General features: G+C 38.7%; 2 protein-coding genes across 9 annotated transcripts in view; one reads left to right on the top strand and one right to left on the bottom strand.

Moving 5' to 3' along the window:
- LOC122838443 (ankyrin repeat and SAM domain-containing protein 1A-like) overlaps positions 1–9,519 on the bottom strand; it is a 64,227-nt gene extending 54,708 nt beyond the window's left edge. For 4 of the 6 annotated variants that reach the window (XM_044129107.1, XM_044129117.1, XM_044129126.1 and 1 more), the window contains exon 1: positions 8,739–9,518. In XM_044129107.1, coding sequence (XP_043985042.1) covers positions 8,739–8,914 — 176 coding nt within the window. In that variant the 5' untranslated portion in view covers positions 8,915–9,518. Of the gene's footprint in view, positions 1–8,738 lie in introns of all 6 variants that reach the window. The other 2 variants (XM_044129091.1, XM_044129099.1) reach the window with 1 other exon arrangement.
- A 1,306-nt stretch (positions 9,520–10,825) lies between these two features.
- taf11 (TAF11 RNA polymerase II, TATA box binding protein (TBP)-associated factor) lies at positions 10,826–14,696 on the top strand. 3 transcript variants are annotated; one of them, XM_044129185.1, is made up of 6 exons: positions 10,826–10,903; positions 11,197–11,414; positions 13,228–13,367; positions 13,466–13,553; positions 13,640–13,736; positions 13,830–14,696. In XM_044129185.1, the coding sequence occupies exons 2-6, from the start codon at positions 11,244–11,246 to the stop codon at positions 13,958–13,960; spliced, it is 627 nt and encodes a 208-aa protein (XP_043985120.1). In that variant the 5' UTR covers positions 10,826–10,903; positions 11,197–11,243; the 3' UTR covers positions 13,961–14,696. The 3 variants fall into 3 exon arrangements, with proteins under 3 accessions (XP_043985120.1, XP_043985111.1, XP_043985125.1); XM_044129176.1 differs by having other exon boundaries at positions 11,192–11,414; XM_044129190.1 differs by having other exon boundaries at positions 10,865–11,414.
- Positions 14,697–16,096: the final 1,400 nt, after the last annotated feature.

The raw sequence follows: 16,096 nt of genomic DNA, 5'->3' as shown, positions 1-16,096 counted from the left end.
TCAAGATATTTCTGTTCCCACTTTCTATTACTGTTAATTAGGTAAGTAAGTGTATTTAATAATGGCTTAATTTTAAGTTCTAACCAGCAGAACTGATTTTAAACTACTAAGAGAATAACAATATGCAAAACGGTTCCATGCAGTTTTAATAAGGGGGGTTGGGGGGTCAGTCCTAGAATGTATTCGAATATCATCTATTAGTTTTTTCTGTTTTTCTTTTAGGCTTTAAAATTATAGAGCAGCTTTTTGACAAGGTAGAACATCTCGACAAGGTGACATAAATCATCAAAATGCTTGAGTGACAGATTCAGCTTGCACTGAATCTACTTTACACCTACTGGTCAATTTGGTAAAATCTCCAAGGGGATTTTGGTGATGAATTTTAACCAACCGGCCTGCTGAGGGAAGCCAAAAGCTCCCCTACTAACCAAATCTGTTCCACTATGGTTAAAAGCAAAATAAAAATAAGCATCAGCAACTCAGTTCAAATCCTGATTGAGTCCTCACAACTCATAACTTCACAATGAGTATTTCACAGGGCATCTGTTTTGCAGCAGGAGGTGTGAAAGAACTGCATATGCCTTAGACACGGCACGCAGCAGAGCAGTCGAACAGTGTTTAAGAGAATCAACATGATTTCCAGAATAAAAAAAGCTGGAGAAAACTCATAAAAATGGATTACAAGGAAGGAAAGAAGAAAACAGCCAACAAGGACTAAAATACAATGGAAGGATATGGAAACACTGTCCTTAAGCAATTGTACAGTTATCTTAGATGCTTCAATAGGGAATCTCATTTTCGTTTTGACAGAAACCCTCTTTTCTGTCAAACCTTTCTTTTCAGCTCAATACTTGTGAGTTGAGGTGAATCAGCAGCTTTTTTAAGTTATGTTGACAACTCTGTTTTAAAACCAGAACTTCTGTGTGATGCAGTCTGCATAGCTTGACTATTTTTGTTAAAAGCTCAGCTAGTTTATCATTGTTCATCAGCAAAATCAATCTTTAAAGAAGCCTTCTAAAAACCTATTTTTGTGGCCATGAAACTGATCCTCCACAGACTAAATCCGCCCTTTACTGTTGAAATTAAAGCGAGGGTTATTCCTTTTTTTTCCCCCTACCTGGTCAACAGCAAAGAAAAGCAGGGCTATAACAAGAAAAACATGTAACATTTGCTTTCTGGGTGGACAGCTCCATGTGTAACATGTTCAAAGTCTGAAGGTAGAGCAGAGGTTGGCCTCAGCAGGCGGGCAAGACGACTGCTGAGAGAAGCAGGGTGGGAAAGACGTAGACGCCAGACGGATGAGAAAACATCTAAGCTGCTGGATGTAAACAGTCAGAAGACGCATATGATGTGCGCAGGTCAGAAATGAGCTGCAAGACACTTCTCACTGCAGACTGCTGCGTTACCTTTTGCTTTTGTTATCTAACGCATAAAAGACTAGAGAAATTTACTCAATAGTCAGAATAAGGCGTGTTCTGCAATACTTCCCTTAGCTTTCAGCTTTAAAACAGGAACCATAGAAAGCTAGAAATACAAAACAGCACTTTGTGCTGAAAGCTACAGAACTGACAAAACTGCTTAAGTGCTAAGATTAAACTTTTGCCGAAGCCCCCCAAACCCCCCATTTTTTTAAAACCAACAACCCTTCGAGGCACCGTCACAAGATTATTTTCTTCTCTTCCATTAAACTTCAAAGGAGCTTCCTCTCCACTACTAACTAATCTCCCAAACTCTGACCCACTTGGATGAAGGCTATTTTTAGTCCACCACCATGAAGAGGGCTTGAGACTGAATTAAGAGGACACTGTATTTGTCATACACACACACACACACAAAAAAAAAACACATCTGTGGGATCCATCACTGCTAGGCGCCATTCTGCATGGATTCTGTGACTAAACAAACACAACACTCAGAGGAGAGTATCCCAAACTCAGATGCTCTTGGAATGCTAACATTGTGGTGTTACATTTCCCAGCACTGCTCCCTCCCACTAATGTCTGTTTCAGTTCAGAGGTCAACAAATGATGTGCTGTGACCGCTGTGGGTGCATCTGCCCAGACAGCAGGAGATGATCTGATGGGGCTTTTCCTGGAATGCAAGTGGTACAAACTGCCTTGTCAACACTTGAGGTTCCAGTGCAAGAAAGTTTTTCCAGGAAGCAGGGAGGTTTTCCAGGGTTATTCTTTAACCCGCATTGTTTTTACTGAAGGATCCAAATCAGGGAGAATTTTACCCCAGAAATAAAACCTTTTAGGATGCACAATAAAATAAGTGGTCAGTTTTGTGAGTTTTTTTTCTTTCTGGTTTAAGTTGTTTTAATGTAATTTGTTTTGATACTGTAAACAAACAACACACACATAGTGGTTGATTGCCTTAGTGTGGTGGAAATTACTTGATCTACAAAAGGGGGAAGTGGATTAACTAATTAACATCTACACATACAAGTATAGAGATATATTACTATTTCTTTGCTGTTCCATGCTTGATTGTGTCTGCATATCTGATGTGCATGTGTGCATAATATCTACAAGCAAACAGGTGCACACATACTAGAGGTAACAATAAATCACCCCGATTTCCTAGTTTTTGGGTGATCGGTAATCAGCCAATACCCACCCGCTCACCTGGTCTCGTCTGCGCAGTTAACAAAAGTCCCCCCGTTGTTGCTAATTAATGACATTGCCACTGTATTTAGCAACTTTTCGCAAAAGAAATAAATAGATAAATTGGTATCTGCCAAAATCACAATAGGTTGGGTTTTTTTAAAACTTCAATCAGCCAGAAAACATGCCTAACATATACAAGTCAGCATACTTGAATATGTGCACAAAAGTGGAGGAAGGAATGTTGTGCATCTCCTCTGCGAGCTTATCCTCTCAACACGCATCAGTCCCCCACTGCAATATCACATACAACCAAACATCTTCAAAAAACAGAATCCTGTGGGATAGTTTCTTATTGGAGATAAAAGGACAGCAGCAAATATTCTCATAGTTGATAGAGCGGCTATTCCTGGTGTGAGCAGAAAACTGCGGATAAAATAGGATGCTCTGGAGGAGTGCCCAAAGTCCAAAAAAATGTGAACCACTCCTCAATATAGTCATTTTATTTAAAGCAGAATGTCAAAAGCAACTGGAGAGAACAAATTATTTAACAGCTCTTTCACAAAATGTCTAAAAGGGCTGTAAAAGCAAATCAAAATAAGCTCTTCCTTTTTCACTCAAAGATTCCCTCTCCCAAATAACTAGCTACACTCCTCTTAATAGGTGGTCCAGTTCTGATCAACTGACAGGTCAATTTTCATTTCCCTTAGACGAGAAAGTATACAAAAGTCTCAGAATGGTTTTCTGGGCCTGATATGAATATTAAAAGCACCATCCTGTGGCTTGTCAGTAGGACAAAGAACACGGCTGTGAAGCGGAGAGGAAAGTTCTCATCTCACTAAGCTCTTGGAGTGTCCGTCCAGGACTCCATGCATTCCTCTGTTAATTTCTCCTCAGTGGGCAGCCGTTCTCCCTGCCAGAAACTTGTCTCACCTCCGGTGTAACAGCAGCAGCTGTCCGAGTTAGGACAATCCGGGCCAGGAAGTGCAAGTGGAAAAAAAAAATCTTAACAGAAAACATCCAAAATACAGAATTGTATAACAGAAAATGAAGTAAATAAGGGGTTTCACAAAATAATTTTTTTATTGTTTTTTGTTACAAGTATACTTTACTGGGATACTTTTTATAAGAGACTAATAAGGAAGTGAAATAACTTTGGATAGACATGAATAAAACCCAGTGCATCCACTTAGTGAAGACAGCTCACCCATGTGTAGCTTAATGTCAGTAAACAGAATGATAAACACACCAAGACCTGGAAGTCCAGACCAAACTGAACCTTTTTGTTGTACATTAAAGATGCTACGTGTGGTGAAACACTAACACTGCAGCATCATGCTGAGGGGATGATGAATGGAGCTAAATACAGGACAATATTGGGGGACGGTTGAAACCTAATTTCATTTGTGAATCTTTAGAAAGACTTGAAAATAAATGTATTCACAGACATTCTCCCTTCAATATGACTGAGTTTGAGCTATTCTGCACAGAACGCACATTTCTCAGTCTTTACATGTGCAGCTTTGGTATAAACACAACCCAAAAGACTTGCAGTTGCCATTGCAGCTAAAGAGCATTCTGCAATGACTCAAGAGTTGTGTGTTGTGTGAAACTGCAAATGGATTTCACACAACATTTAAAAACCATGTATCATTTTCTTTCCGCTTCACAACTATGCACTGCTTTGTTTAGGCCTTTCACATGCAATACCAGCACAGTACATTCACGTGTGTTACTGAAATGTGACCAAATGTAGATAAGTTCACAGGATATTGATACCGCACATTTGAGAACACGTCCTAGCTTCCCTAATTGATGAAGTCGTGCTTAGAAGTCGGTGTGAAAAATGCCGAAGGTCAGTGTCTATCTCATGGCAACGCCTGGGACACACTCTCCTGGGAAAGCAGGCATTCCGCAGAGCTGCACAACGGCCTGGTTACAAAAACACTGCAAGCCCCAACATGTGGCCCATTCCATGCAAAGAACGCCAGAAATCTAGTGGAAACACACACATACACACCCTGGAAGAGCAGCGCTGAAGTCGAGTGGATCATGCAGCAAAACTCGAGGATAGCTCTGCCCTATAAACATGCCTCGGCTTCTGACTAACATCTCTGCACACAGGTTCTCAGGACCAGAAACTAGATCATTTAAACAATGCAACTTGCAACTTTATACACATTGGGAAGCTTCACTGTGCATCACAGCAACATAAGTGTCAACAGTACATCTATTTTTTGCATGAGGGCATAAAAGCAAGCGTGACCCGAGATTTACCAAAAACCGCGGCCTTGGATTGAGATGAAATCTGCTCTGACAAGATTACAGGCCTACACTTCCCCAACAAAGGATGATTAATAGGTCACAAATACATTCTGATAAATGAAACAACACACACGCAAATCCACAACCTGGACTACAAGGCAATTTACTCGCAGACGACAGTATTGACATTTTCATCGTGCAAACCAAATCAAATGTCATGCAAGGCAGGTGTGATCCTACAGGCTCCCCTGTGGTCAGTACTCCTCACATGTCCAATGCGCTCAGGTGTCCAGAGGCAACAAGGTTTCTACCAGGGGTTTATTCACTTCCTGCATGGCCTGGCCAATTATGTCCCACAGTTCCCATTGCCAAACATTGATTGCTCAAGACAGAGTAGATGACGCAATGGACTCTCCAGTCCGCCCACAGATCAGAGAGTGAAAGATGGAGCGGGCCTTGACTGCATGACATTTCTGAAATGGATTTCCGATTAAAAGAGTTTAATGCAATTACCCTAAGTATGTTGCGCAGTCTGTATTGAGTAACACATTGATGGAGCACGAGAAAGTTCACTTCAACACTTCAGCCTAAGACAAAAGGTGCCTGTCATTCAAACCCCAAACAACTGTTTATGTTTTCAGTGACAAACATTCAGGACAGGAAAGGCGTGGCCACGTCACTGTGCAAAGGTGTTTTCCTTCACATTTTGTCACATTATAACCACAAACTTAAGTGTATTTTATGTGAATTATAAGTGATTACTAAGACAGTAGTGGATAAGTGAATTTCAGGAAAATTGTATGAGTTTTTCAAAACGTTTTTTAAAATGAAAAGTTGAAAATATGGCCTCCAACCAACTCCAGTAGAGCTGAAGCAGTTAATCGGATTAACTGTGATGACACGATCATCGAAATAATTCTCAACTAATTCAGTAATCAATTCATCATCAACTGGCATACAGACTCCAAAACAAGACCATTTACCAAAAGAACATAGACACCAGTAATTAAGCCAAAACTGCACAAAAAAATACATATATTTTGTATTCAAGATAAAAAAAAAAACAACTTTGTAAACTGTTCTATCCAAAACTCTTCCCGTGGCTTTTAGTTTAATCCAGTTTAAATTCTGTAAAATAAAAAAACAAAACCCTATTAAGTATATTTTGCTACCCAACTATTAATCAGTTAATCAGAAAAAATAGCTAAAATCACCCCTGTCAAGCAGAAAGGGCTGAGCTTTTCACATGTTGATGTTAAAAGTATTTTCTTAACTACAGATGCAACCTTTCCTGCAAATGATCAAGTGTTCACTATGTTATAGCACTTTAGGCAATAAAATATTTATTTTCTCATTTAAAAAATTGTATTATTTGTTTATGTGCATCTTTTTGTGTACTTTTAATATTGCATAAAATGTGCAAATCTGTTATCTGATTAATCATCAGAATAATTGTTCACTACAGTAATCATTAGTTGCGGCCCTAAATTCCAGTGCAACTAATTTCCACAGGAAACTATCTAATCAGTGAATAGAGTCCACCTGTGTGAACAATAGTGAACATGTGGCATTAAGTCAGGGATAAAACTCTAGAAACGCTTAAAGATTAGGTTAGAAATCAATATTCTTTATCCAGTCATTAACAAAAAAAATGGAAAGACAACAGCCCAAAAATGAAAAGCTTCCAGGACATGGCGGTGCACCCAAACTGACAGTCCAGACTACAGAGTCTTTGTTGAGTTGATGGGTAAAGAAAAGGTGCTAACACAGAGCAAACTTGGACGGAAACCCAGTAAGACGCTGCAGAAGTCTTATTCCTAGGGTGAAGGTTGACAACAACAATCCTAAACATACAAACAAAGCTACAATGAAATGACTTGGATCAAAACACTTAGATGGATTTCAATGCCTCACACAAAGTCCAGAATGGAATCAAACTAGGAATGGGTGGCAGCCTAAAGACGTCGTCTAACCAAGGGCCTTTACCTATTTTGCAAAGAAGGTGGCACAAAAATGTCAGTGCTGAAGCTGGTAGAGACATGCTGATGTGCCAACAAGGTGACTTTACAAAGGATTGACTGCAAATATGCATCTCGGTTTTTGATCAATATGTAATTTTTCAAAAAACTGACAATTATGCACTGCTTTGCGCTAATCTGTAAAATAAAATCTTAGATTTTGCTAGATGTTAGGCAGCATTTTCCTACATGCTCTTTAAGTTCTTCCTGCTAAAAGCAGGTATAAATAATTATAAAAAGACTTCAAGCAGTTGTTCACCAAGCTGATTCTTATGGGTTAATTTTTAAGGAAACATCCGCAGGACAAAATGAAACTGCCTCCATCACATCTGCTGCTAATCCCTCAGCTGTTGTTTTTCTTGTTCTTCAACACAAACATGTGCCAAAGTAATACATTAAATAAGGTTGCAATTTTTTAGATTAAAACCTCTCCTCCCCTGTCCAAATCCACACAGCAGGGTGTGCACAGGCAGCATGTGGACTAATGGAAGATAAATGACTCAACTGTAAAGATAAACCTTTCTGACCACGAATATCAAGTCTTTTGGATGTGAAAACCCACATCAAACGTAGATATATTACTGGAGACTTCTCGCTCTGCCCACAGCTAAACGAAAGATATTTCAGAGCTTACACCCACAAGCTTGAGAATAAAAGTTTCCAGAAGGTTGACTAAATCTGATATGATAACTATATTTGTATTCCACCCTCACTAAACCCAGTTCAAGTCTAGACTGTGTGTAAGCAATTAATTACACATCAATGCCAAAGAGATTCGATTGTTTTCTAGTTGATTACTTTGTTTACTGATAAGTCGCAAAAAAACTATGCAATTGTTTTTTGTATGAATGTGAGGTATTCATAATACTTTTTGTCACGTGACAACCACAAACATCAAAGTATTTTGAGGGGATGTCAGGGTGATAGACCAACAAAAAGCACATGAAGAAAAAATAAGTCTCGTTTACCTATATTTCTATCAATTTAGCCTGTTGTCGTGAAGTCTTTAACGGGTTTTCTTGCAGGACATCCCTGTACTATAACTTCCCCTCAACTCTGATTAGTTTCCTTGTCTCTGCTGAAGTAAACCTCCCCAAATCTGCTTATTGACCAAGACTGTGTGCACAAGCAATTAATTTGACTTTGGTTTTCAATGTGTCCAGAATGTATGGGATGTGCAGAGATGTCAGCTGCCCTTTTCCTGACCCTAACCTGTACAGGTCCTGAAGGGAGTGAAGGTCAGCCTTGATTATCCTCCCTACAGACCTAAATGGTCTTATTAGGACCCAATAGAAATTCTTATGCTGCTCTTTTTCTTCCCACAACTTGACCTTTTGACATATTCCCCCACCTGAGCTACAGATATGTGCAGTTCTCCCAGTGTGACTAGTGATTAACTTGAAAACAAAGGTAGTCTGTGTTTGAAGAAATTAGCTACACTTGGTTGATTTATGACAGTAAAAAAGGCTGAATACAAACAAAATGTTCATTTGGAAAACATTTCTGAAAACCATGCAACATTCTCCTTCCACTTCATATGTTTGTGCCACTATTGGATGGCTTATTTCGAGCCAATATCCTAAACTTAAGTATGCGGTTGTAACGCGACAAAATGTTAAATTTTGCACTGCACTGTATGCATACAACAGGAGACGGACAAAAGCAATGCTCTAACAAAGAGGCATGCCACAGCTTCGTTACAGCAGTTTCAGGTTGGGTTTGTTTTGACGAAAAGATCACTGATTAACTAAGCAAGCATATCTGAAGTGCTAACAGTGTAATGATAAGACAGTATTTTGACAGGAACAGTGCCGGTGGCTGCCTCCTCTTCAGTCATCCCACAGCCTACCTGAGCAGACTGGAGAGCGGATGGGAGGAAGCTCCGTGGCTGCTCCCGCTGCTGTTGCCGCTTCCTGCGCTCCCAGACGATCCGCCTGCGGATTGTCGCTTCCCGGGTAAAAGCTTCTCCACCGCGGCCAGATTCCCCGTGCGCGCCGCGTCCAGAAGCTCCTGCTCCTTCCCCATCGCTAATCCCAGGGAAAAAAATAAAACAGGAGGCGCTGGGGAAAGAACGGGAAAGACAGAGGGAGAGGGGGGTTGGTTGTAGGGAATGAAATTTCTCTGCGACCCTCTCTTTCTTTCTCCCAGCCCTCAAGTTATTCCTCAGAGCTGCAAATGTGGCGAGGAAACAAAAGCTTCCCCCCGGCCGCCCTGCTGGATCCTTCCGTCCCGATCCACGACTCCGCTGGCGCTCAAGAGGGGAAAAAGTTTCGTTCAGCCGCACGGCACCATTATCGAGCAAACTTCCTCTGACCAGTCTTCCGAGCGCCGTCCGTCACTTCCTCGAAACTACCCTTTCTTTCTTAATCTCCAATGAAACCCTTCAGACGCTCACGAATGCCGCACCAGCCACCGCCGCCCCTCGCTGCTTTATATACAATAGGGATGATAAAAGAAAGATGGCGCCCGGTGTGACTCAACGCTAGGAAACGTTAGGTTCATTAATACTTGCAGGATGGGATTGCTCCCATACATAAGTTGTAGATCTGCTTTTTCATGTGACCCGTTGTGGCAAGAGCAAATTTCCAAACCTAACAATGAGCTTCATCAATCCTATCGTTATTGTTAGGAGACTTTTCGTCACACAAAACAAAATGCATAGTTTAAATAACAATTTAAATTTGTGTTTTTTTAAAATAATAAAGTTACCAAAACAATAGTTGTCATAGAAATAAGAAGAAAATTGTTTATGTATTGTTATATTCCTATTCGGTCAACGTTCAATAGGATAGAAATTTAAAACTGTAGTATAATATCAGCATGTTTACTAGTAGTATCAGTAATCATGTTCTGACAGTGAGCAAGATGTTGCTTCCTGGAATCAGATGAAAGGAAATAAAATTTTCCCTACAATAAAAACCTACGTAAATAAGCATGATAGCTAGTATTAAACAGATTTAAAAAAAAAAAAAACGTTTATAGAACATAGGTAATTAATAAATTACAATGTCCATTTTCAAACTTCTTAGTCAGGTTTTGGGTCATATTTTATGTAAACAAATTCTTGCAACGTGAATTCTTGCATCGTGTCTTGCAAAAACATTAAAAACAACTAATTCTAAACATTCTATTCAGAGATAATAGAATGACCCATGTATGCCCATGCTCTTAGTCATAGCTGTTGAGACTTTGTATTTACCCACATTACATTAAATGTTTCACAAATTAGCATTAGTACAATAAAGTTTGAGAACAAACAAGAAGTCACACTTATACTGTATGTGTGTGTCTGTATCTCATACATTTTTGGTTAAAATATATTTGTTCTTCGTTCTGTGAAGCTACTCAAAGTATGTAGATTATTCAGAAGTAAGAGTAGTGGTACTTCATAAAATGACTAGTCAAGTAAAAGTAAAATGCAGTAAAACTATTCCTAAGTGTTTTGTTGTTGTTTTTCCCCAAAAAAGTTAATCAAGTTAATGTAACTGAGTAAATATAACTAGATACTACCCAGCGCTGTCTACGTGCATTTTTTTTTTCTTTTATGGTAAGTTTGCCCTTACTGTACAGTCTGTTATGTGTCTCTTACAGTTTGTTATTTTCTTACATTGTATACCTCAGTTTGAATACATTCTGCCATTTACCTGTAAATTGCTCCTGGTACTTCTAAATTTCCCCACCGAGGGACAATAAATAACATTTCTATTGTATTCTAATAGAGAAATGTCGTTTTCATGATGAAGAGATTCATGAAAATGTTGTGCTGGTTTTGTATGAAGTATACCTACTGAGAGGGGAAAAAACGGGTGTTCTTTAAGTTTTGGTGGTAGCTTTTGAAATCCAAAAGCAAAACGTGTTTCTACACACAAATACTCCCAATATTTATATTTGTTCGTTATTGGAGAAAGAAAGAGTGACACTCCAATCCGCGTGGTGGCGGCAATGAACCCAGTGAGTAGTTCTTAAACACCATTTCACTGAAAAGAAAGCTAAGAGGAAGAACATTAGCAGGAGGTATGAGAACTTGCCCAATCTTGCTACAGTTTGTTACTTTTAATGCGGTCGTTATTTCACAACTGATTTAACAAATAGTGTTTTTCTGCATCAGAGCAGCGTTTTTCTTTAGTCAAGTGTTAGCAGCATCAGCTATCTAACGACACCGTGTCTTCGACAGCTAACGGTTAGCTCATTGACTAGCTTTTAAGCAAATGTTTTCCAGATCAAGTTTTGTTTGAGCGTTGTTATCTTAAATAAAACAAACTACAGGTTCAGTTTATCAGTGCTTTGCCTCCTCTGTATCAGTGTAGACTGTTACACTGTAAAGAGCAGTTGTGTTGGAAAAATCTGAAGAGTTATGGCGGACCCTGCACGGATAAAAACAGAAGGTTCATTTGAAAAAGAGGGCTTTATCAACGAGGAAAATCCGAAGACGGAACATGAGCCTGTTCCGGAGACTTCTGCGGAGACCTCTGCAGATGACAGCAAAGAGGCGTCTACGCAGGATCATCTCAAAGATTTGAAGACTGTAAGTTAATTCACTTAAAAAAAGTTTCTAAAACGTCAACAAGTCAAGTAGCAGTAAAACATATTTTACATAGTGATGAAACAAAGTGATTTTAATTAGTTCCTTGATAGAAAAGGTGCAGAGATGAATTGAGAGGTTTAGGTCGAATCCCACATAAAAGAAGCGGATGATAAATACATATCTGCCACTTGTATCTGAGAATCGTATGAGATTTAGGCCTACCACATTTAGTGCCAATAATTGTTTTAAAACAAATTTCAAGTGTTATCCTCAGGAAACATATTTTTTTTAAAGATACGGGATGGTATGAACTAAGCAGGAGATTTCTTGCATCAAAATAGCAGGGCCTGTATTCTCAAAGATTCTGAGTTCTGTCAGAAAGCTCCTATCTTATCTTAAAATGTCAGTGATGAAACTAAGCAAAAATAAATAGTCACACAGCTTCAACGTGTTCAAATGTACATCTTCATTGTTTATGTTTTGTCACATCTTCTCGCCATGCATGTGGTGATATTAATGTGGCCGTTGAGATGTCAACAATTTACTGACTGTCTGCGTGTACACCTACAGCCTAAGGTGCTTTGTGAATAACTTTGAAATTATTGAGGTAAAATTCTGAGACAAATTTTAGAATTCAAGAAATTCTAAGAATTTTCCTAAAATGATTAGAAGCTACTTTTAGTCGTAGGATTAATTTCTCAGTTCTCTAACATAGCTCTCTTCTTATCTGAAAAATTCTTGCCAAAGAGTCCTACTTTAAGAGTGATTTAGTCAACTGCTGAGGAGACTACAGAAATTGAGATGTGGTGGACTCCGTTGCTATGGTGTCGCCGTCGTCCAAAGATTCTGATTGGTTCTTCTTCTACTTATTGTTTAATCCTGGTTGGCAAACAACTTAATGGAGCATTACTGCCACCAAATGGTGAGGAATATGAACCAAATTTCGCCAAAAAAATAAAATCACATATTATACAATGACACTTTTAAGAAATAAAATATGGCCTGTTAGCTTTTACTTCTCGAATCTTCTTGTAGTAGATCAACAAGCTCTAATTTTGACTGTGATTGGTTGATACACAAAATACGACTCAAAAAAAAAAGAACAAATACTCCCCCCAGTAATTATTTGATAGAAATTTACCAACCATAAAATCTAGACTGGATTAAGAAAAGTGTCATGATGATGTACTTATGCAAAATTGAACGACTCACCAGACAATATCAACATGTTCGATATGGGCTTGATGTTCTTACAGAACTGGGGGGTCAATATGTGTTTTTTTTTTTTTTTCTGTAGGTGGATTCACCACTGCATGTGTAGTAAAAGCATGATTATGGAAACTTGATGGTCTGAAACTTCTTTAAAAAGACGTGCGGGGCTCCTCATCAGGAGAGGAACCTGAGGGTTTCATATGATGTGTTCGCTTCTGTAAACATGTTATGTGAGACAGGCTCAGACTGGTTGAGGACAGCCGAGCGGATACAGAGACAGAGCGGTCATATGAATAGGGTGAAATAAATGATCTGACCAAGCTAACTTTAAAAAAAAGGAAGTTGTTACAAATATCACTGGAGATTAAACCCAAAGGTTATAGAAGTTCACATAGATGACTTCGGAGAAATTGACTTCATGACAACACAAAACTAAACTAACAAAATTTGTTCTGTTTTGAATATTTTTGAGTTAACCATAAATAAGAGTCAAGTGCCTGCATTGCAGTGGAAATTGGTTTAAAAAGTAAAGTGCAGAAATTTGCATGACAATATACAGAAATTATTATTTAATACCTTTGTAATATTGTGTACTCTGAAGGAAACTGAAGCGGCGGCAGCAGCAGACGATGAGGAAGAGGGAACCTCCGGTCAGCCTTCCTCTAAACGACTCAAGGTGGAGCCAGAAAAGAAAAAAGAGAAGCGCCACAAGGTCGACGAGGATGAAATACAAAAGATGCAGTAAGGCTGTCACGGAAGATCACTTCTCTCTTTACAAACTTCACCGAAAGTGTCCTTTTTGATCCATCTGTGCCCTCTTTCCCTCCTGCATTATTTAGGGTTTTGGTGTCATCGTTTTCTGAAGAGCAGCTCAATCGCTATGAGATGTACAGACGTTCTGCTTTCCCAAAGGCTGCCATTAAGAGGGTGAGCTGGTTATTAAAACTGACACATTTATTTCAAAACTACAAACCGGAATTTCTTATTACTGCTTTATGATTTCCATATTTCAGCTGATCCAGTCCATAACCGGATCATCAGTTTCCCAGAATGTGGTTATTGCCATGTCTGGTATTGCCAAGGTTTTTGTCGGGGAGATTGTTGAGGAAGGTGAGAGGATGGAAACTATTCTAAAGCACGCACTCCTTTTTTTTTTTTTAAATAGACTATTATGTAGTTATCAATGTCATTTTTCTTTTCCAGCTCTAGATGTTTGTGAGAAGTGGGGAGACACGCCACCACTTCAGCCTAAACACATGAGGGAAGCAGTTAGGAGGCTGAAGAGTCGAGATCAGATTCCCAACTCCAAATACAAGCACATCCTGTTTCACTGAGCCACTCTAGCTGCGGGATGAACGAGGACGTTAGTGATATTTAAAACCGTTGTGGGAAAATCTCTGATTCATCCAGAGGCTGCTCACAATTTTTGATGGAGCCCAGTGTCTGTAAATGTACATTGCTGGAAGGCTCTATGTATTAAGTTAAATACTTGTTGAAACATGTAAATATAAGTTTTATATCTTTTTCTTACTCTTTGGTTAATATGTGGGTGGTAAGTTCAGCTGCCAGCAAATCTATTTGCAGCCCTTGAACTGTTTCGCATTGTTATGTTACAAGCGCAAACTGAAATTGAGTAATATTTATGATTTTATTAATATGTGATAGGTTAACACTTAGGAGGTAATTGTCAAATGAAAGTAAAATGATTTTTTTGTAACAAAGTTGGATGTGTGCATACATTTGAAGTATGAACTTTGACTAGGCCATTCTTAAACAAGAATATGCTTTGATCTAAACCGGGAGCATCAAACTCCAGTCCTCCTGTCTTTACATTTTTAAATGAGGCCTTTGTGCAAGTGTGCCCATCGCATGATACTGCCACCACCATGTTTCACTGTGAGGGTTGTGAGTTCAGGATGATGTAGTGTTTATTGTCCTCCATGTTTTTGCTTATGGATTTATTTTGGTTGCAACAAAACAAACTGCCTTTTATAAAGCTGAATTGAAACACGCCTGTACATGAGAGCAGCAGGTACTGCGAGAAAAGACAATAAATTCACATCAAAAATGTTTTTAGTAATTTATTTAGTCTCAACATTCTCTCATTGGTTCACAGAACCAGTTTTACATCAGTCTTAATGGAGTGATGAGTACCAAAAAGCCATTGTACTTTTACACAAACGACAAAAACCATACTTTCCAGTTTTTCTGCACCACTTTAAACATTTCCACAATGACTCGTATGCATTCTTTTTGAAGTGATTCACACCAAAACGAGTGAGTGCCTGTGAATTGACTTCACCAGAACAAGTAATTCACAAGGCATAACTTTCCCCCCCCCCAAAAAAATCAGCACATGCATCCTGGGTTGAGAAAACGCCTGTAACTCTTCTTTTCTGCTTCTCTTTGCATGGCACAGTGAGCGAGTTGCATTGTCATAAAAACACTGCCCTGCTGTGGACTGCAAAGGAAGTCTAGTGTAACAGTTTTAGTGGGAATTTGACTCCAAAGCTCCAGTTTTTCATTAAAACAGAGATGCTACTTAATACTAAGGTTTCGCAGAGGAACTACAGGAAACTTCAAAGCTACATGTTGCATCCAGCATAGAACATCTTTGTCCATTAAGGCCATGCAGAAACTAAAACGGCAAACGGTAATAAAAAGATCACGTGTATTGAGGTAAAGGGGCAGTATATCTGCTTTAGTACACCAATATATTGAGGATTATTCTGGAGTCTGCATGCAGATAAGTGTAGGATACAAACTTCTGATACATAGCCATCTCAAAAAATGTACACTGAAAAATATGTAGCATTTCCTTACTTCGACAGGTTTTATGTAAAACTAGTGTCTTCCTATTGTTTAGATAGACAACAGTGGTCTTTAGAGAAGCAGATCTGTCTGCTGTACAGCTGAATCTTAAAATATTATTGAAAAGCTTCTTTATTTCAGTAACTCAGTTCAAAAACTGAAAGTCGCATAGATATATCAAGAGTATATTTCTGTGGATTTTGATGACAGAAATATTATCGTATGACTGATCTAAGGTCTTTTTTTCCAAATGAAAATGCTTTGTTCAATTTCATTTGGAATCCAAGCTTAAAGTAAAATTTTACTTTGGGTTTTTATCAAACCCAAAGTCAGAGCAGCTGTCTATTATGGCATTTTGGAGTGTTTTGGTCTTCTCTCTTTTTAGATGTTTTTTCACTTTCTAAAGTGGATTGCTGAAATAAAGTTTTAAATAATATTCTACTGTGTTGAGAGATGCAACTTCCAGTGTAATTTGGCAGAAACTAGAGTGACACGTTTCTGCCACCAGAGGTCTCTCAGCTACCTTTACACTGCTACAAATTAGAGCCAAAAGATAAAAAATAGGACTTTTACTAAAACAAAAATCCCTGATTCAACAAAACAACAAATGTTGGCTTCTTTTTTCCTAAATCTATCCATTTTCAAATTCATTCCTGTAC

The sequence above is a fragment of the Gambusia affinis genome, linkage group LG01 (genome assembly GCF_019740435.1).
Source record: "Gambusia affinis linkage group LG01, SWU_Gaff_1.0, whole genome shotgun sequence".
Classification (NCBI taxonomy): Eukaryota; Metazoa; Chordata; class Actinopteri; order Cyprinodontiformes; family Poeciliidae; genus Gambusia; species Gambusia affinis.
This window is presented reverse-complemented; position numbering and strand designations above follow the sequence as displayed.

Excerpts from the sequence above, each read along its gene's own strand:
- taf11 (XM_044129185.1), top strand. The coding sequence starts at position 11,244 with ATGGCGGACCCTGCACGGATAAAAACAGAAGGTTCATTTGAAAAAGAG. Across the intron at positions 11,415-13,227 it reads ATCTCAAAGATTTGAAGACT|GAAACTGAAGCGGCGGCAGC; the intron begins GTAAGTTAATTC and ends TGTACTCTGAAG. Across the intron at positions 13,737-13,829 it reads CGGGGAGATTGTTGAGGAAG|CTCTAGATGTTTGTGAGAAG; the intron begins GTGAGAGGATGG and ends TTTCTTTTCCAG.